Source organism: Chrysemys picta, chromosome 3, assembly GCF_011386835.1.
Source record: "Chrysemys picta bellii isolate R12L10 chromosome 3, ASM1138683v2, whole genome shotgun sequence".
Taxonomy (NCBI): Eukaryota; Metazoa; Chordata; order Testudines; family Emydidae; genus Chrysemys; species Chrysemys picta.
Genome location: NC_088793.1, coordinates 41,658,049 through 41,679,083, shown reverse-complemented (window position 1 = coordinate 41,679,083; position 21,035 = coordinate 41,658,049). Strand labels below are relative to the sequence as shown.

The 21,035-nt window shown below is 43.1% G+C and overlaps 1 protein-coding gene across 1 annotated transcript; it reads right to left on the bottom strand.

The window, feature by feature from the left end:
- Positions 1–18,117: 18,117 nt before the first annotated feature.
- Positions 18,118–20,164, bottom strand: LOC135982212 (myb/SANT-like DNA-binding domain-containing protein 2). The gene is made up of 2 exons (XM_065587771.1): positions 19,497–20,164; positions 18,118–18,468 (listed from the first exon to the last, which is right to left on the bottom strand). Exons 1-2 carry the CDS (start codon positions 20,041–20,043, stop codon positions 18,209–18,211), a joined length of 807 nt encoding a protein of 268 aa, XP_065443843.1. The 5' UTR covers positions 20,044–20,164; the 3' UTR covers positions 18,118–18,208.
- Positions 20,165–21,035: the final 871 nt, after the last annotated feature.

The window sequence follows — 21,035 nt, the reverse complement described above, 5'->3', positions numbered from 1 at the left end:
GGTGCCACAAGTACTCCTGTTCTTTTTGCGGATACAGACTAACACAGCTGCTACTCTGAAACCTATTCATAGTTTGTTATTCTTATGTACAATTTGTAATAGTATTTTAAAGCCATTTATTTAAAAATTGAAATGTACCTTCTGGGTTACACGCTATTATATAGGGATATTGTCTTGTAAACCATCTAGTCCCAAGAATCATGAAAAGAAATTCCTCACTCAAAAAAAAGTAATATGAATGAGAAGTGGAGAGAAGGGTTGTTTTTAATCTCTTAATTTGTTTTCACTGTAACCACTTTAAAATCCATGCATTTTGTGCAAAAAAGTCAAGTACTGCAAACAAAACAAGCCTAAGAAACATTTAATGGTTTAGCTGTTTGATATCTTTATAAATGATGTGCAATATGAGATAAATTGTATGCTAATCAAACCTGCTGCTCTTAAACTAACTAGGGTTATAAACGCAGTTGAGGATAAAATAAAACTGCAGGAGATCTTGGAGAGTTATTAAATTTGGGCCAGTTTCAATCAGATAAAGTTCTCTGTGGATAAATGCAAGGTTATAAGTGTGTGTTTGTGTATGAGTGTATACAGTAATGCCATACTAAAATATAAGATGGAAGAAAGCTGTTTTAAGAGCAGTGTTACAGAACGACACTTTTGAGTAATAAATGTAAGTGCACAGACGGACCATATGGATAAATAAAGCAAACCCTGTTTTTTTAGTAATATCACAGGGGTAACTAATATAATTGTGTCATTTTCTTCATAGTTTCCATTCTAACATCCTGTTTTTAGTTCTCAAAACTTACCAAAATTTTGACCTTTCAGGCTGAAATTTCCCAGGCTTGTGGTCACCGCCCAATTTAATTTAATTAAAAAGCTAGAAATTCAAAATGAATAAAAGGAGTACTTTTTTCATACATTAAACAGATTAAACTGTGGAACTCCCTGCTACAGGAAATTACTGATGCCAAGAACCTAACATGATTCAAAAAGGGATTGGACATTTATATAGATAACAAGGATATGCAAAGTTATCATTATTAATGGTAAATTTTGGATGAGATATTAAACCTTATGCTCTGTTACAGTTTAGCATAAGGGGGGCAGATTACCCCATCTCTGCCTGTGTTAGGGTTTTTAGGTTTCTTCCTGTGAAGCATCTGGCCACTGTCAGAGACAGAATACTAGATTAGTATTGGGTCTGGTCCCGAATGACAATTTCTGTGTTTTTGGGTGGGTTTTTTGTATTTAAGTTTTAGCAAAAAGAGTTTAGCTGTATAGAATTCTGAGGAGAGTTGAGGGGTATACTCTCACCATTATTTTAAATACATCAAAAATCCTGGAACAAAGTTATTGAAACAGCCCTATAACCAACATTGCTGAGTTATGAAAACTGAAAATTGGAATAATAATAGTCCCCACTAAGCAGAAGTGCCTCGTAGTGGTTACGTTCTGAATTCATTGAATCATGACCCTTTCAAAGATGCATGCTGTGCATGTGCAGTACATTTTACATTGGACTTTCTTGCTAAGTTGGTAAGGAGCACAGGTGGGGGCCTAGAAATCATGCACCTTATAAGCTGTTCAGCTCCTATGGAATATAAGACAGAGACTTTCACCTCTGGTATGCAAGAGAGGGACAGTGTCCTAACATATGGAGGAGAGAGGTGTTCCAGCATCTTCGAGCCTGATAGTTTCAAACTGTGAAGTATACATTTTCTATTATCAATTTTTTGCAAACCACCAGAACTTCAAAGCCTGGGAGAGGTAAGGTGTTTTTTTGTTTGTTTGTTTGTTTTTTCTCTTAAACCCCCTCCTAAGAAATGCCAAACAAAAACCTAAATCAAGAGAACATTAAGGACCAAATAGTGAGTGGCCCACACCTGGCTGTGCAGGATCTTCAAGGTGTGCAAGAAGGGCTGTTCACAATTAGAGCTGGTTCGAACATTTTCAGCAAAATTTCAGTTAGCCAAAATATACTATTTTGTCAAAGCTGAAATGTTTTATGGAGACATATCAGTTTGAAAAAGTTTTCATGGGGAAAAGGAGAAGAGAGACTCATGATGTATAGACTGATGATTATGGCACTGGTCTGGAATGTGGGAGAATCAAGTTCAAATCCTTGCTCTGAGTGATCTGGGATGAAAAACTCTGCTTTTAATCGGACAGAGCAAGCTCTTAAATCGAGTGCCCTAACCACCAGGCCACAAAGCAGCCTTTCCACCTTTATCAAATCAAAAAGCCCAGGTGGTTCTTCCAGTAGTGTCCGTATGGGTGCTCCACTATAGGTGTATTCACATCCCTGCACCTCAGATCGGAGATTTTAGATAGCTGTGTCTGTTTGACTCACACATGCGCTCTCCTAGTCTCTTGCTCTACCTTGCTGCTATATAGCACTGTGTGGGAAAACTGCCCTCAGTTCCTTTTCAGCCGCCCTTGGCCTGAGAGAGCCTTAACAGATCCCGTTAACAGAGTTTCTTAGTTTTCTTGTTTGTTTCCTTCAGAATTAGATGTAGTAATAGAGCTTCCGTTAATTAGTCTTAATACTGCCTTCTTTTCATTTCTCTCCACCCCTCCCCCCAAAAAATATTACTTCGCTTGTAGAATAGTTATCGTCCTAGCATAAGTTAGTTCTCCTTAGTTTCTTCCCATTCAGGATATGAACCCTAAAAGGGTATGCCCAACTCCCTCGGATTTAAATGCTGCCTCTCCTGTGAAGAAGCCTTTCCTATCAGCGACGGCCATTTCCACTGCATTCATTGCCTCGGAGAGTCACTCATGCCTCAGAAGTGCACATTTTGCCTCAAACTAAAATCGAGACTTAGAAAGAACCACGAGCGAAAATTAAGTCTGCTCATGATGGAAAGCTCACTCCGACCAGCCTTCAACCCTGGACTCAGTACCCCGCTGTACAGTGATCCCCGACAAGGCCAATCTTGTCAACATTGTGGGCTAAGTGCTCTCTAGGGACTTCAAAGAGGGTTTGGATTTCTCTCAAAAAGTCTCAAACGTGCGACTAGTCCCCGGAATAAGGAATCAGCCAAGAGAAAGAGACCCCTTCAACCTCCTTCTGGAGCTCAAACTCACTCTGCAAGATCTTTCTCCATTTCCATAGCTTTCCTCAATAACATTCTGATCACAGAAATATGCAGAGCAGTGATTTGGGCATCTACTCATACGTTTGCTGAACATAATGCAGTCACCCATGACTCAGCTCGACCGTACTATCTTCAATATTGGACTCAACTCCAAAGCCCCACCGCTCCATTAGAGGTACTGTTGTAGAGTCACCTAGAGTGGAGCATCCATAGGGACATTATTTGAAGTAACCTCATCTTGTGCAGTAACTGGTTCTTTGAGATGTGTGTCCTTGTGGTTGCTCCACTACCACCCTCCTCCCCTCTGCTTCGGAGCTCTTATCGATGAGCTGTGCAGTAGAGAAGGACCTGAGGGTGGTTCGCCTGCACGGCAATATATAACAGCAAGGTAGAGCACGCAACAGAAAGAGCAAATGTGCAGGCCGAACAGACACTGCTACCTAAAAATCTCTGATCTGAGGTGCAGGGACATGGATACATCTACAGTGGAACACCCATAGGGATACACATCTCTATATATTATATACACTATACTAAACCTTGAGGACAGTGGAAACTACTATAAATTTTAAAAGTGTGGAAAATTGTATAAGATGTTATATATGTGTGTGTGTGTCTAAAGTTACAGAAAAAATGTGTGATGTATTCTATTATTTGAGAAATAGTATGTGATCATGTAATGCAATAGCATTTTAATGAATATACTCAAGGTGTCAGAGTCAGGATCATACATATAACTTTAAACATTGGCATTTCATGACTTTAGTGCTTAAATGTGTTACCTTAATATTCTCATTTCAGTATTTTTGTATGGAATCTATACTTTTGTAAGACCAATCAAGTGACAATTTCTCTTTTACTCAGCCTTACTAAGAACACATTATATAACTACAGCACTGCATATGAATTATATGAATAAGCATTGGTTGCTTGGAGTCAAAATAAAGGCTACAAAAATAAAGGTTGTAGGACATGAATGTGAGACTGAAGGAACCACACGCAGCAACAGGAAGTGTCAACTATTTTGTTCCTTCATGAATCACAGCCCGGGTTCCATCACAGATGCCTTCCTTCTCCTGTGGGGGGACCATCTGCTTTACGCGTTCCTACCGACACCACTGGTCCACAAGGTGTTCCTCAAGGTCCACAGGGACCGAGACCGGGTCATATTGATAGCTCCGGCATGGCCACGCCAGCACTGGTTCACACAGCTCCTGGAAATGTCTGTGGTGACCCCACTCACCTTACAACTGGTCCCAGACCTAATCACGCAGGACCACAGCCGCCTCCGGCACCCGAACCTAGAGTCGCTTCACCTCACAGCCTGGATGCTCCATGGCTAAATGCTATAGAACTGGTTCCCACCCAGGAAATCTGCAGAGTGGCAACGTGGTTCCCGATACACACGTTTACGATGCACTACGCGATCACACAACAGGCCAGAGACAATGCGGCCTTTGGACGAGCCATGCTCTAATCAGTGAATGACTCCAGTCCCACCTCCTGAACTTTAGCTTGTGAGTCACCTGGTTGGAATGGACATGAACAAGCACTCGGAGAAGAAAAAACAGTTACTCACCTTCTTGTAACTGTTATTCTTCGAGATGTGTTGTTCATGTCCATTCCAATACCCACCCTCCTATCCCTCTGTTGGAGTAGCCGGCAAGAAGGAACTGAGGGGGTGAGGGGTCGGCAGGGCACAATATTGAGCACCATGAAGGTGTGACTCCAGGGGGTGCCCAGGTCGACCCTACGGATGCTGATAAGGGAAAAATCTTCCGGCAGGTGTGCACGCAGCACGCACACACCTGGTTGGAATGGACATGAATAACACATCTTGACGAACAACAGTTACGAGAAAGTGAGTAACCGTTTTTTCGTTATGCAGAGACTCATGTTATGCAACGCTGATCAGTTAGAACTCAGACTCTGAATTAAGCATGCCTTTGTCAGACTCTCTGGCTCTGAATGTTTACCGAATGCCACATAGTACCAGAAATAAAATTAATTAAGAAAATACCCTAAGTAGAATGAATGGACCAATTTAAAAGCCCCTCCAGAGCTGAAACTCTCTGAAAATATGGAAGACAATTGGAGAAGGTTTAAACCATGCTTCACTCTTTATCTGCAAGCAATGGATGCCATCAGAAAGGAAGACAGTCTAAAGGTAATCTTGTTTCTGACAAAGGTGATTCTGAAGCACTTAATGTGTTTTATTGTTTTCATTTAACTCAGGCAGAAGAGACTAATTATGAAATTTTATTATAGAAATTTGAGTACTGCACTCAACATAAAAATGAAACGAGATTTTTTTAAAACTGAGTACAAAAAGAATGTAAACCTATAAAAGGGTTTGTGACTGATCCAAGTCTGAAGATACAATCTTGCAATTGTGAGGGGTTAACAGAATTCCTGATAGGAGACCAGATTGTGATGGGGATCTGAGACAAACAACTCAGAGAGAGAAACTATTGGAAGACCCAGAACTAACCATTGACAAAACAATTACAATTTGCCAAGCAAAAGAAGTCACCTAGTCCAGATTGAAGCTTGAGGAGGGTGGATAGTGCCCTGACAATGTAGAGATGATAGGTAATCCAAAACCACACAAGAGAGACATGAAGTAGAAAAGCATGCAAAGCTCAAAGTCGGAGTCCATCAAAAACAGCACATGGAGTTGCACATGATGCAGCAAAGAGCACAAGCCAAGAAGATGCCCTGCATATGAGAAAAGATTCAAGAACTACAATAGATTACATCATTTTGCAAGAGTTTGCAAGCACCAACAGACTGTGCACAGCATGGACATAGAGGCTGACCACAGCACCTTTGGCTGAGAGGAATTCTTCATAGGAGCACAAGATGATTGGATTACCAATCTGAAAGCAAATTTTAAGTTGGACATAGATGTACAAGCCACTGTGGTGTCAGAACAGTGGTATTATCACTGAAAGAAAAGCCATAGTGGAAGGTAAACAGGTAGAACTCAGGGCTGCCTGTCATGTATGTATGGGTAAATAACATATTGGAAAAGATACAATTTGTAATATTACCAGCAGAAAGAGAATCCGCTATTGGATTAAAAACATATCAAGCCCTTGGTCTCGTCAAGAAGGTGCACTCATTGGAAGGCAGGGGACCAAAACAACTGAGGAACTGTTTGAGCTCTCAATATAGAATAGAACTGAAAGAGCCCAAGTGCCCCACAATTCACATCCCTAGGAAAGGGAAAGTTCCCCTTGCCCTAAGGCAGAGGCTAAAAGAGGAGCTGATTCAGCTCATTGCTCTGAGAATCATAGAGAGGGTATCAGAGGGGTAGCTGTGTTAGTCTGGATCTGTAAAAAGCAACAGAGAGTCCTGTGGCACCTTTAAGACTATCAGATGTATTGGAGCATAAAAAAGCTTATGCTCCAATACATCTGTTAGTCTTAAAGGTGCCACAGGACTCAGAGAGAGGGTAGAAAAACCAAGAGAATGGTATACTTGTTGGTCATTGTAGAGGGAAAAAATATGTTCTTCTTATGTATAGATCCAAAATAATTAAATAAATATATTAAAAGGGAACATTTTTCACTGCCTACAAGGGGAGAAAGTTTCGGAGAGATAGCTGATGCCAAATGATTTTGTATGTTTGATGCATCCTCCCATGAAGGAGTGACCAACTCCCTTCAGGCAGATGCATGACAGATATGAATATCCAATAACTGATCACGGACCAACTGATGGCATCTCTTAGTGTGGCATGATGGGGTAGGTAGTGGTGCAGCTACCTGTATAAAATGCACATAGACCCTATGAAAATGGATGTCAAAGCCAATAAACTTCTCCTTAGAGTAAGGCTTTCCGGGGCAAGTGGGGTTTCGAAGTCTTGGTAGGCAGCTCACTTAGAAGGCAAACTCCGATTTTAAACCAAGGGTATGAGACTTGGACAGCCAACTTGTGAAGCTTGGACAGTCAATATACTTGTGAACTGATATCCATGTCATTGTACCTCAGAGGGCTAAGACGTTCCCTGCAAGCAATGTACAACAGCCTTGCCTAACTGTTGTAACTGGGCACAGGCTGCTAAAGTAAGAAGCGAGTGATTAAGTGGAGTAAGCAGTGATGTGCAAGTTGTAATGTAGTAATGCTGATTGGAAGAAGCTTGGAGCGATGTGAGGGCATAAAGAGGAGAAGAGTAAATATGGCATGTGTACAGGACACTAAATGGAAAGGTTGTAAAGCTAAGCTACTGGTAGGGGGTTACAAAATCTACTATTCAGGCAGTAGTGTTGGAGTTATTCTGAATGAAACCATGGAGTGGCATGTGTTTGAGGTTACCAGAAGATCAGAGCGACTGATGAGTGTTAAACTGTGTTGGGAAGAGAGAACTTTCCATACAGTAAGTGGGTATGCATCACAGCTAGGAGAGGATCAAACGGTAAAAGAGGAGTTTTCCCATACCTTATTGGAAACATACCACCCAATGAGAAGATAATTATCAGAGCAGATCATGCACATGTTGCAATTTTAAAGGCTGAATATGAAACATTCCACAGAAGATACGACATTGGAACCAGAAACCCAGAGGGGTAAACATTCCTACAGAGTTGTCTGGCACTAGACTTGGTCATTACAAATGCACACTTTCAAAAGAGGTAAAGCCTTCTCATAACTTATGCCAGTGGAGGACGCAAGTCCAAAATTGATTTCTTTTTAACAAGAAGTAATAGATCACGAATAATCAATTGAAAGATAATACCTGGTAAGTGCAGCATGAACCAGCACAGACTTGTTGTGGACTTCAAAATGCAGAGAACTCGGAAACATCTGAACCTTTGCCATTGGAAATGCCTAAGTGGTAAAAACACAAAGATGGAAATGAAAAAATCTTTAAACAAGAAGTAATGCACAGACTTCCTTCCTAAACGCAGTGATGTGTGGAGGTTAACTGGCATAAACCGAAGTTAACATTGCTGGAAATGGCACATGGAATCCTAGGAGTGATTAAACCAGTGCCAAAAAGAATAAGGAGGGAGACTTGGTGGTGGAATCCTGAAGTTAAAGAAGCTTTTGAGAAGAGAAAGATAACTTTTTAAAAAAATGGCAGGCCAGTGGCATATAAGATTATAAAATGGCATATATGGAGGCAAAAAAGAAGTGTTGCAATAGCTAAAAATTTGGCCTTTGAATGAACAGCTATATAACTGACTGGGAGGATATAAGGGAGAAAAGATCATCTACAAACTCACCTAGGAAAGAGAGAAAACAACGAGGGATGCTCATGTTAGAAATGAACATATTATAAACAAATAGTGAATCAATCAATAAAGTCTGGAGTGATTATTTTGAAAGAGTGATGAATGAGGAAAACCCAAGAGAGGAACTAAGAACATGTAAACCAAACCAGGGTGTGATAGATAGCATGCAAGAGGAAAACATTGTACAGGCACTTAAGGAAAATGAAAAAGGAGAAAGCACAGGGCTAGATGAAGTACTGGTGGATGTGCTGAAGTCATTACGAAGGGGAACCATTGAACATTTTGCAAGTCTGTTTAATTATATTGTTAAGAAAGAGAAAATATGAGATGAATAGCATAAAAGCTTTATGGAGTTCATTTTTAAACATAAAGGAGATATCACAGTGATTGTAATTATCAGCCAATTAAGGTGATGTCACATGCTATGAATGTATGTAAGATTATTGAAAAGCATCTGCGTGGAAGAGGTGAAATTTGGAAGGGTCAGTACAGATCTATGCCAGGAAGAAGTACAATTGACACCATATTTGCTGTACAATTCCCCATGGAGAAGTTCAGAGAAAAGAGCTGGCAACAGGGCATGATTTTTGTGGACTTGGAGAAGGCTTACAATCATGTACCAAGAGAATGAGTTTGATGGAGCTTGCGATGGAAAAGTGTGCCGGAAGGATATGTCTGTCTTATCCAGGATATATATGTTGGAGTGACTACCGTAGTCAAAACTAAATGGGGCTACACAGAGAATTTCCAGTAAACATTGGCCTACATGAGGGGTCAACGTTCAGCCCTTTTTTGTTTTTCAGTTGTCTTGATAAGTAAGAATATATGAAAGGAGCTGCCTTGGAATATGCTGTTCACTGTTGATGTAGTTATATGGATGGAACATTGTGAGACCCTGCAAACCAACTTTAAACAGTGGCAACACACTGTTGAGCAGGTGGAACTTAGAGTGAATGTTGATAAGACTGAGGCTATAATAACTGAGGGAGGAGGATCCACCATAAAGGATAACACAGAAAGAGAACTTAGAAGAGTGAAAGAATTTAAGTACCTTGGATTAATGGTTGCTGACAATAGTGTTCTCCTGAGCGATTCCTGGCATTGTACCAAAGGTACTTAGTGCAAATGACCCCATTTCTCTGTGATAAAAATATGCTAATAAAGTTAAAAGGTAGAGTATATAAAACTATACTTTGACCCATCCTAATGTACAGAACAGAGACATGGCAAGCCATAAGAAAATAAATCAACATGCTCTCCACCATGAAAATGAAGATTTTGAGATGGGCAAATGGTTGGACACTCCATGAGAGGAAATTAAAAGAGGTTGTGAGGGGCCTAATGCTAGGTGCCCCAGTTGAAGACAAGTTGAAGAAGGCTAAGCTATGTTAGTATGGACATGTCCAGAGGAGACCCAACAGTTATATTGGTTGGATGGCCGTTACAATGATCATGGATGGAAGATGAACAAAGGGAAGACCAAAAACTCAATACATGGACTGGATATCAGTGAACCTTAGACCAATTTGCACAACACCCAGGTTTATAATCTTGAGTTTTAGAAGAAGGCGGCTATAAAAGTAGCCAACCCTGATTAGATAAGTGGCAGGAAAGAAGAAGCTTAATACATCAGCAGGATTCTGGCAGATGCCATTAGAAAACAGTGCACATGTTTGTGCATATTCAACAGCTTCTCCAGATTCCAAAAGGGAGGGAGATAAGTAGGGCCCTACCAAATTCACGGTCCATTTTGGTCAATTTCAGTCATAGGATTTTTAAAATAGTAAATTTCATGATTTCAGCAATTTAAATCTGAAATTTCATGGTGTTGTAATTGTAGGGGTCCTGACCCAAAAAGAACTTGGGGCAGGGGGATCGCAAGGTTATTGTAGGGGGGAGGTTGCGGTACTGCTACCCTTACTTCTGCACAGCCGCTGGCAGTGGTCCCGCCTTCAAAGCTGGGCAGCTAGAGAGCGGCGGCTGCTGTCTGGGAGCCCAGCTCTAAAGGCAGAGCCGCCACCAGTAGCAGCGCAGAAGTAAAGATGGCATGGATGGTATTGCCACCCTTACTTCTGTGCTGCTGCCTGCAGAGCTGGGCCCTCAGTCAGCAGCTGCTGCTCTCCAGCCACCCAGCTCTGAAGGCAGCGCAGATGTAAGGGTGGCAATACTGTGATACACACGCCCCTAAAATAACATTGGGGCCCCCCCCTGCAACTCCCTTTTGGATCAGAACCCCGAGTTTGAGAAACGCTGATCTCCCCCGTGAAATCTGTATTGTATAGGGTAAAAGCACACAAATGACCAGTTTTCACGGCCCGTGACGTGTTTTTTCATGGCCGTAAATTTGGTAGGGCCGTAGAGATAAGGGTCCGTGAATTGGCCATCTTTCCCAACAAGGTCTTAGACAGGGGTGAGACAGCTGAGCCTCCGGATAAGGAACAACCAGAAGTAATGGACTTACTGAGAACAGTGGTGCTGATATCTCCGGGGTGCCTTGTAGGTGTATAAAACAATGATGCAAGGCACCTCAGAGACTAACTGAATATTCCTAGTTAGTTTAGTTAGCAGGTTGGTTATAAGTATTTCACATAATGCTGATCAGTTAGAACTCAGACATTAAATGCAGCAGAACTCTGTCAGACTCCATGGTTCTGAGTGATCAGTGGACACCACATCATTGTTTTCTTGTATCCTTTCATCTGTCATTTCTTACCTTATTCTTAGATTGTAAACTCTCTTCTGTGTTTGTACAGCACTTAGCACAATGGTGTCCTGGTCCGTAACTGAGTGCTACGATGATGATGATAATAATTAAAAAGTATATGTCAAAACATATGTTCACTAAGGCTGTTTTATGACTACAAATGAAATAATATTTTTATATTAACCCTACAATTAATGTATAGAATCAAGGGACCAGATTTTGCCTGATAGGTGCTAGTTGCTTGGGGGACAATACCCAGCTGCACCTTATCAGGGAGAGCTTCAAGCCAGAATGTGCCTCCCCGTGATTCAAAGCAATGAGGGGGAGCATGCCCACTGCACCAACCCTTAAGATGGTGCTGCATGCTCTCCCTGTGTTACTGGTAAGATCTACTGATGAGGGTTGAGTCCATGGGCCCACCTCCTCCTTCCCTCTTTCTGCCCCCTTTTGGATAACTAGTATCCCAGGGGGAGCTAAGAGGAAGTAGTCCAGTCTCAGGAGAGTGCAAGGGCTGCAATTATTCCTATTCCTGGCCCAGAAGATGCAAGAAGAAGTGCTTCTTTGTGCCCTTCTCCTCAGTTCCCCTCTGTGCAAGGGGCAAACACAATCTGGCTCCAACTGTTTATCAAACGGCTTCAATAATAGACTGCTGTCTGATTTATGCCCTTTCCCGGTGACAATAATAAAATGGAAGTGAATACAAATGCACACCCAGGAAGTAGCCATCACTAGAAATATTTAACTGATTACCCTTTATTTGAGTTTAGAAAGTGAATCGATAAGTGAATATATAATTGAATAACAGAGGTTGTCACCAAATTCTACAGACATAATGATAGCTGTTTGATCTATATCTGAGCATGTTGAAGGTCATAAAATGAAGGTCATGTTCAAATCCAATTGCAATTCAGGAAAAGTATCCTGGCTTATTAGCATTAGTGTAGTGCTAGATTCTGTTTACACTGGTAAACAGATTAAAATACTTGACATGTTATTCAATTAAATGTGAGATTGCTAACTGACAGACCAAAGTGTATTGATTTTTCCAGCCACATTAAACTAAATACATGGCACAGTGTTTCATTAGCTTTTGTGCTTAACCCTTTCACATTAACCCAGTTACCCAGTGTAACATGTATGTGCATCAAATAAAATAGTCTTAAACTTCTAAATTGGCAGTCATTGGAAAAAATGGATTCTTCTTGAGGGATTCTGATATATTCTTATCACTGGATGTGTTTCTTCTTTGCCATGAGTCAGTGTTCTCTAAATGTCCAAAGACATGCAAAAAGACTCTCACTCCATGTTCATTCAGCAAGTGCATAGATTCATAGAGTTTAAGGCCAAAAAGGACCAATAGATCATCTAGTTTGGCCTCCTGTATATCACATTAAATGTCATCCATTTACTCCTGTACTGAGCCCAATACCTTGTGTTTGGCTAATGGATATCTTCCAGAAAGGCATCCAGTCTTGATTTGAAGACATCAAGAAATGGAGAATCCACCACTTCCCTTGGTAGTTTGTTCCAATGGCTAATCATCCTAATTGTTAAAAAATATGCCTAATTTCATAGATTCTCAGGCCATAAGGGACCATTGTGATCATCTAGTCTGGGGTTCTATAGAACTTCACCAAAATGATTCCTAGAGCAGATCTTTTAGAAAAACATCCAATCTTGATTTAAAAAGTCAGTGATGGAGAATCCACCATGATCCTTGGTAAACTGTGTCAATGGTTAATTAGTCCCACTGTTAAAAACGTACACCTTATTTCCAGTCTGAATTTGTCTAGCTTCAACTTCCAGCCATTTGATCGAGTTATACCTTTCTCTGCTAGATGGAAGACTCCGTTATTAAATATTTGTTCCCCATATAGGTATAGACTGTAATCAAATCACCCCTTATCCTTCTCTTTGTTAAGCTAAATAGATTGAGCTCCTTGAATCTATCACTAGAAGCCATGTTTTCTAATCCTTTAATCATTCTCATGGCTCTTCTCTGAATCATCTCCAATTTATCAACAACCTTCTTGAATTGAGAACACCAGATCTGGATACAGTATTCCAGCAGTGGTCACACCGGTGCCAAATACAGAGGTAAAATAACCACTCTGCTACTCAAGATTCCCCTATTTATGAATCCCAGGATGACATTAGCTCTTTTGGCCACTGTGTCACACTGGGAGCTCATGTTCAACTGATTGATTATCCATCATGACCCCCAAATCTTTTTCAGAGTCACTGCTTCTCAGGGTAGAGCCCCCCATTCTGTAAGTATGGCCTACATTCTTCATTCCCAGATGTACACATTTACATTTAGCTTAATTAAAATGCATATTGTTTGCTTGTGCCCAGTTTACCAAGTGATCCAGATCTCTCTGAATCAGTGACCTGTTCTCTTCATTATTTACCACTTTTCCAGTTTTTGTGTCATCTGCAAACTTTATCAGTAATAACTAGATTTTCTTCCAACTCATTGATAAAGATGTTAAATGGCATAGGACCAAAAACCAATTCCTGCAGGACCCCACTGGAAACATACCCACTCAATGACCATTCCCTATTTACAGTTACATTTTCAGACCTATCAGTTAGAATTAGTTTCTAATTTGAGTTTTTCTGGCTTCAACTTCCAGCTGCTGCTTCTTATAATGCCTTCCTCAGCTAGATTACAGAGCCCCTTAGTATCCAGTATTTTCTCACTGTGAAGGTAGTGACACACTGTAATCAAGTAACCATGCAATCTTCTTTTTGGTAAACTAAATAGATTGAGCTCTTTAAGGTCTCACTGTGAGTCTCCAGCCCTTGAATCATTTTTGTGGCTCTTTTGTGCACCCTAACAATTTTTCAATATCCTTTTCAAAATGTGGACACCATAACTGTGTGCAGTATCCCAGTACTGTTTCACCATTGTCATGTACTCCCTGTTTATACATCCAAAGATTGCATTAACATTTTTTGGCACAGCATTGCACTGGAAGCTCATAATGGTATGCTTGTCCACTATGACCCCTATATCCCTTTTAGTCACTGCTTTTCAGGAGACAGTCTCCCATTCTGTAGTAAGGCCTATATTCTTTGTCCGAGGATGTTCAACTTCCATTTGGCTGTATTAAAATGCATTTTGTTTCAGTGGGCCCAGCCTACCAAGCAATCCAGATTGCTCTGTATGACTGCCTTGTCGTCATCATTATTTGCCATTCTGCCAATCTGTGTGTCATCTCCAAATTTATATTTATACACTAAATTTATATTTACTTCCAGATCATCGATGAACATATTAAATAGCATCACGCTTAACATCAATCTCTGTGGAACCCTCCTAGAAACACCTTCATTTGATGATGATTTTCTATTGATACATTTTTTTTGAGATCTGTTAATCAGTTCTTAATCCATTTAACCTGTTCTTTATTGATATTATATAGTGCCATATTTTTAATTGGAATGTCAAGTGTGTTACTAAGTCAAATACCTTACAAAAGTCTAAGAACTAGCCCATATTGATGGTCATAGTATACTACTATCCATAATATTTTCTATGAGTGGGACATATTTTAAAAATGCAGTTACAGGGAAAGAAGATAGGGTTTCCACACATCCGTTTTTTCCCGGACATGTCCGGCTTTTTGGTAATCAAACCCCCATCCGGGGGGAATTGCCAAAAAGCCGAACATGTCCGGGAAAAATACCGCCGGCCAGGCACTTCCCCTCCTGGGCTCCGGCTGTTGTGCTCCTCCCCTGACTCTTCAGCTCTGTTTAAGAGCCGAACTGCCCAAATGCTACCGGCTTTGGGCAGCCCCCATGCCTCTGGACCCTGAGCCGCTGGCCTGGCACTTCCCCTCCCTGGCTCAGGGTCCGGAGGCATGGGGGCTGCCCGAAGCCGGTAGCGCTCGGGCAGCTCGGCTCTTAAAAAGAGCCGAAGAATCAGGGGAGGAGCACAGCAGCCAGAGCCCGAGAGGGGAAGTGCCCGGCCGGGGTGCAGGGTCCGGAGGCTGCCGTAGTCCAGAGGGGAACACAGGCAGATTCCTAGGAGGATTTTTAAGACAGACAGAATTCAGTGCCTCCTCACCCAACCAACTCCCCACACTACAGGCTGCATCACAATCTGGAGCTTCACTATGAAAAACAAAGGAAAAACAGTTGCATAGTAGCACAGTAACAAACACAGTCACAGCAGGACCAATTAAAACAGGAACTATACATGAAAGGAAAAGGAATTGAAAACAAACTGTAACTTGAAGTATCCCATCCTTCCTACTGTAAGGGCCACAATTAGATTTGTTTAGTTTTAAGGGGGAAGGGAGAATTGAAATGTTTCGTACCATACACAATAAAATAAAGGAAACAGAGGGACATGATTTTTACAGCTACTCGATGTGAATGATGACCATGAGCCAGTTTCTGCTGCTCTCAAAAGTCTCATTGACATAACATAACAGAATTACATTAGAATTTGGCCTATTGTGGTCTCTGTGTAAATGACCCACATGTAAAGATAGGAAAGAATGAGTTCCCCCAATGCTGATCCTCACGAAGGGATCTGAGGGATTCTAACCGTCTCTTTGGCTCAGGCCTCCATTGGAAGGCTAAAAAAAAAAAAGTCTGCCGGTATGGCCTGGGAGGGTTCCTTCCTGTCTTCAAATCTGGTTAGCTACTTAGCTTGTACACATAAGCCAAACTAAGTTAATCCTCTAACCCTCTTTTTAATCAGAGGTATCCTAGCTACCCTAGAAATTGCCTTTTTACTTAAATCCTATGGAAAGGGATAGGGCCCTGACTCATCTCATTGGGGAGGAGGGCTTTTTAAACTCTTCAAGAGCATTTTCTTTGCTTGGAGCTAATCGGAAAATAAACTATAAAACCTATAAGCCTACAAAAGCTATAAGCTGTAAAAAATCCCAAATCAAGTCAACCTTTGTCATTCTTCCTTTTTGGAGAACTGAGAGAGAAACATTTTGAATGAAAAATGTGCATGATCAAGCAGACCACCCAAAAGCCTGCTGGAGAAAGGCATCTTAGGGTATGTCTACACTACGGGATTAATCCGAATTTATATAATTCAAATTTTGTAAACAGATTGTATAAAGTCGAATGTATGCGGCCCCACTAAGCACATTTATTCGGCGGTGTGCGTCCATGTACTGGGGCTAGCGTCGATTTCCGGAGCGTTGCACTGTGGGTAGCTATCCCATAGTTCCCGCAGTCTCCCCCGCCCATTGGAATTCTGGGTTGAGATCCCAGTGCCTGATGGGGCAAAAAACATTGTTACAGGTGGTTCTGGGTACAGCCTCACCCCTCCCTCCATGAAAACAACGGCAGACAACCATTTTGTGCCTTTTTTCCTGGGTGAACACTGCAGACTCCATACCACGGCAAGCATGGAGCCCGCTCAGCTCAAGACAGCAGTCATGAACATTGTAAACACCTCTCACATTCTCGTGCAGTTTATGCTGAGCCAGGACCAGAAAAACGAGGCGAGGAGGCGGCGGCGACGGCAGCGCAGCGACAAGCGTGATGAGGACATGGACATGGACACAGAATTCTCTCAAACTACGGGCCCCGGTGCTTTGGAGATCATGTTGTTAATGGGGCAGGTTCTATCCGTGGAACGCTGATTCTGGGCCCGGGAAACAAGCACAGACTGGTGGGACCGCATAGTGTTGCAGGTGTGGGACGATTCCCAGTGGCTGCGAAACTTTCGCATGCGTAAGGGCACTTTCATGGAACTTTGTGACTTGCTGTCCCCTGCCCTGAAACACCAGAATACCAAGATGAGAGCAGCCCTCACAGTTGAGAAGCGAGTGGCGATAGCCCTGTGGAAGCTTGCAATGCCAGACAGCTACTGGTCAGTCGGGAATCATTTTGGAGTGGGCAAATCTACTGTGGGGGCTGCTGTGATGCAAGTAGCCAAAGCAATCACTCAGGTGCTGCTACGAAAGGTAGTGACTCTGGGAAATGTGCAGGTCATAGTGGATGGCTTTGCTGCAGTGGGATTCCCTAACTCTGGTGGGGCAATAGATGGAACCCATATCCCTATCTTGGCACCGGAGCACCAGGGTACCCACTACATAAACCGCAAGGGGTACTTTTCAATGGTGCTGCAAGCACTTGTGGATCACAAGGGACATTTCACGAACATCAACGTGGGCTGGCCGGGAAGGGTTCATGATGCTCGCGTCTTCAGGAACACTACTCTGTTTAAACGGCTGCAGCAAGGGACTTACTTCCTGGACCATAAAATAACCGTTGGGGATGTTGAAATGCCAATAGTTATTCTTGGGGACCCAGCCTACCCCTTAATGCCATGGCTCATGAAGCCATACACAGGCAGCCTGGACAGGAGTCAGGAGCTGTTCAACTACAGGCCGAGCAAGTGCAGAATGGTGGTGGAATGTGCATTTGGCCGTTTAAAAGGTGGCTGGCGATCGTTACTGACTCGCTCAGACCTCAGCCAAACCTATATCCCCATTGTTATTTCTGCTTGCTTTGTGCTCCACAATCTCTGTGAAAGTAAGGGGGAGACCTTTATGGCGGGTTGGGAGGCTGAGGCAAATCGCCTGGCCGCTGATTACGCGCAGCCAGACACCAGGGTGATTAGAAGAGCACACCAGGAAGTGCTGTGCATCAGAGAAGCTTTGAAAACCAGTTTCATGACTGGCCAAGCTACAGTGTGAAATTTCTGTTTGTTTCTCCTTCATGAAAACCTGCCCCCTTTATTGACTCATTCTCTGTAAGGAACCCACCCTCCCCCTTCCCCCAGCTTGCTTTGAAAGGAAATAAAGTCACTATCATTTAAAAATCATTTATTCTTTATTAATTGATTATAAAAAGAGGGAGAGAACCCGGGTGGGGTTTGGGAGGAGGATCGGCGGGAAGGAAAAGGCCATAAAAAAAAGGTTAAAAAAAGACAGTCTTTTGCTTGGGCTGTCCACTGGGGTGGAATGGGAGGGTGTACGGAGCCTCCCCACCCCCGCATTCTTATACGTCTGGGTGAGGAGGCTATGGAACATGGTGAGGGGGGGTGGGAGGTTATACAGGGGCTGTTGCGGCACTCTGTTATCCTGCTGCCGTTCCTGAAGCTCCACCAGACGCCGGAGCATGTCTGTTTGCTCATGCAGCAGCCCCAGCGTTGCATCCTGCCTTCTCTGATCTTCCTGCTACCACCTCTCATCTCGAGCGTCTCTCCTCTCCTCACATTGGTCCCTCATGTCCTCACGTTGGTCCCTCCTGTCCTCACGTTCACTGGCTTCTTTCCTATACTTTGAAACCGTGTCCTTCCACTCATTCAGATGAGCTCTTTCACTGCGGGTGGATTCCATGATTTCTGCGAACATCTCGTCTGGCGTCTTCTTTTTCCGACGCCTTATCTGAGATAGCCTTCGGGACGGAGGAGGGAGGCTTGAAGAATTTGCAGCTGCTGGAGGGAGGGAAAAAAGGAGAGAATTTTTTAAAAAGATACATTTTGCAGAACAATGCTTATATTCTTTCACGGTGACCAACACTATTCACATTACATAGCACATGTGATTTCTGTGCAAGGTCGCATTTTGCCTCTTAATATTGAGTGCGTGTGGCTTTGCTGCTAGAGATCACAGACGCAGGTCCGGGCAACAGAATTCGGCTTGCATGCGGCCATGGTAAGCCATTGTCTTTCGGCTTCTGTGCCCTCCTTTCCCACATACCAAGCAAAGCCTGTTGAGTGCTGCGGTTTTCCTGTTAACCTTCAGCAGCAGAAACTAACCCCCCCCATCCAATTCTCTGGATGATCGCTTTATCCCTCCCCCCACCACGTGGCTGGTATCAGAGAAGATCCCTGCAGGAACCAAACTAACACCCCCCGACCCCGCCATGAATTCTCTGGGATGTTCACTTTATCCCTCCCCCCACCGCGTGGCTGGTATCAGGGAAGATCCCTGCTAGCCAAACGCTGGGCCAATTCCCCCTCCTCCCCCCGCACTTGGCTAATTGCAGGGAAGGATTTCTTTTCAGCCACAGGCAAACAGCCCAGTAGGAACGGCCATCTCTGTCCCCTTAATTAAATTTCCGTATTTCAACCAGGTTACCATGAGCGATATCACTCTCCTGAGGATTACACAGCGAGATAAAGAACGGAATGCCAGCAAACACCGGGACCATACGCTGCCAGGCTTTGTCATGCAATGATACCAGATTACTTGCTGCAAGCATGGCGCAGTCAAGTGTCCTACCATGGAGGACGGAATAAGGCTGCACTGCCCAGAAACCTTGTGGCAAGGCTTTTGGAGTACCTCCAGGAGAGCTTCATGGAGATGTCCCTGGAGGATTTCCACTCCATCCCCAGACATGTTAACAGACTTTTCCAGTAGCTGTACTGGCCGCGAATGCATCCCAAGTCCTCAGGGCAAAGTAATCATTAAATAACGCTTGCTTTTAAAACAAGTTTTATATTTTAAATGGTAAACTCACCTGAGGTCCCTTCCATGGGGTCGTGGTCTTGGATACTGGGTTGGGAGGGTACTTCAGTCAGACTGAGAAAAAGATCCTGGCTGTTGGGGAGAACGGAGTGCTGGATGCTCTCCGCAAACTCATCCTCCTCCTCCTCCTCCTCCTCCTCCTCCTCTTCCCCGTCCGCAGAATCCTCAGGTGTAGCTGATGAGATTACCCCTGCCTTGGAATCCATGGTCAGAGGTGGGGTAGTGGTGGCGGCCCCCCCTAGAACTGCATGCAGCTCGGCGTAAAAGTGGCATGTCTGTGGCTCTGACCCGGAGCGACCGTTTGCCTCCTTTGTTTTTTGATAGGCTTGTCTGAGCTCCTTGACTTTCACGCGGCACTGATCTGAGTCCCTATTGTGGCCTCTCTCCATCATGCCCTTGGAGATTTTTTCAAAAGTTTTGGCATTTCGTCTTTTCGAACAAAGTTCTGCTAGCACTGAATCCTCTCCCCATATAGCAATCAGATCCAGTACCTCCCGTACGGTCCATGCTGGTGCTCTTTTTCGATTATTGGCCTGCATGGTTACCTGTGCTGATGAGCTATCTGTGGTCACCTGTGCTCTCCACGCTGGGCAAACAGGAAATAAAATTCAAATGTTCGCGGGGCTTTTCCTGTCTACCTGGCCAGTGCATCCGAGTTCAGATTGCTGTCCAGAGAGGACACAATAGGGCACTGTGGGATAGCTCCCGGAGGCCAGTACCATCGAATTGCGGCCACACTAACCCTAATTCTGCACCAAGTGAACCTTCCATTTCTAGTGCCCTCTGTGTTTGTTGCTGTGCCTTGCTTTTCTATGACAATTAGCAACAGTGTGGTAAGGTGGCCTATGCACCTGTTTCACAGTACCACATTCAGATTAGTGGCCCGGTGGGTCTGTATTGCTGCCACTCTCGGTTGGGTTAACCTTTGTCTGGGTATGGTGCTTCATCTTGTATGGTGCCAAACAAACTCAGGGAAGTTTCAATAGCTTCCTGAAAATGTGCACTTACTTTCAGCTCAGCAACTGAATTACCTCTGTAGGATAAAGGCTTTTAGTACTGCAGATGATGTTAGAAATAAATTGATCTGTACACTGCATCATGGAAAGTGTAAGGAATGAAACTTTTGTAAAAACTGAACTGCTAGCAGGTTAATGAAGGGCAACTTTCGGCCAACAGTCATTTCAGCACTTTTCCTCCCATCTTGGCCCATGGCTTCATCTTGACTCCATGAAGCTGCATGAGCCAAGGAACAATATCATGAATCACACAGTGGCTTAATGTCTATCTTTGGCTCAGATGGGAAGAAACTCATGCTTCTCGGGTCTGACTGGATTTCAGAGCTGGCTTGAGCTGAACTGGTTGATCAAATCATCAGAAAGCATCAGTGCCCAGTCGGTTTTTATAGTTACTGCACTGCAACAAAAATAAAAATCCATATGTGAAATGCAAAATTGAAACATGCAGTTGAAACCATGCTTGGCTAAAAGCATTGTCCATCTGTCAACAGTGAAGCAGGTACCTTGATTGACAT

Bases quoted from the DNA above. Each gene is read 5' to 3' on its own strand.
- LOC135982212 (XM_065587771.1), bottom strand. From the start codon at position 20,043: ATGCAGGCCAATAATCGAAAAAGAGCACCAGCATGGACCGTACGGGAG. The intron at 18,469-19,496 runs GTGAGTTTACCA...CCCTCCCTCCAG, and splicing joins CCCCATGGAAGGGACCTCAG to CAGCTGCAAATTCTTCAAGC.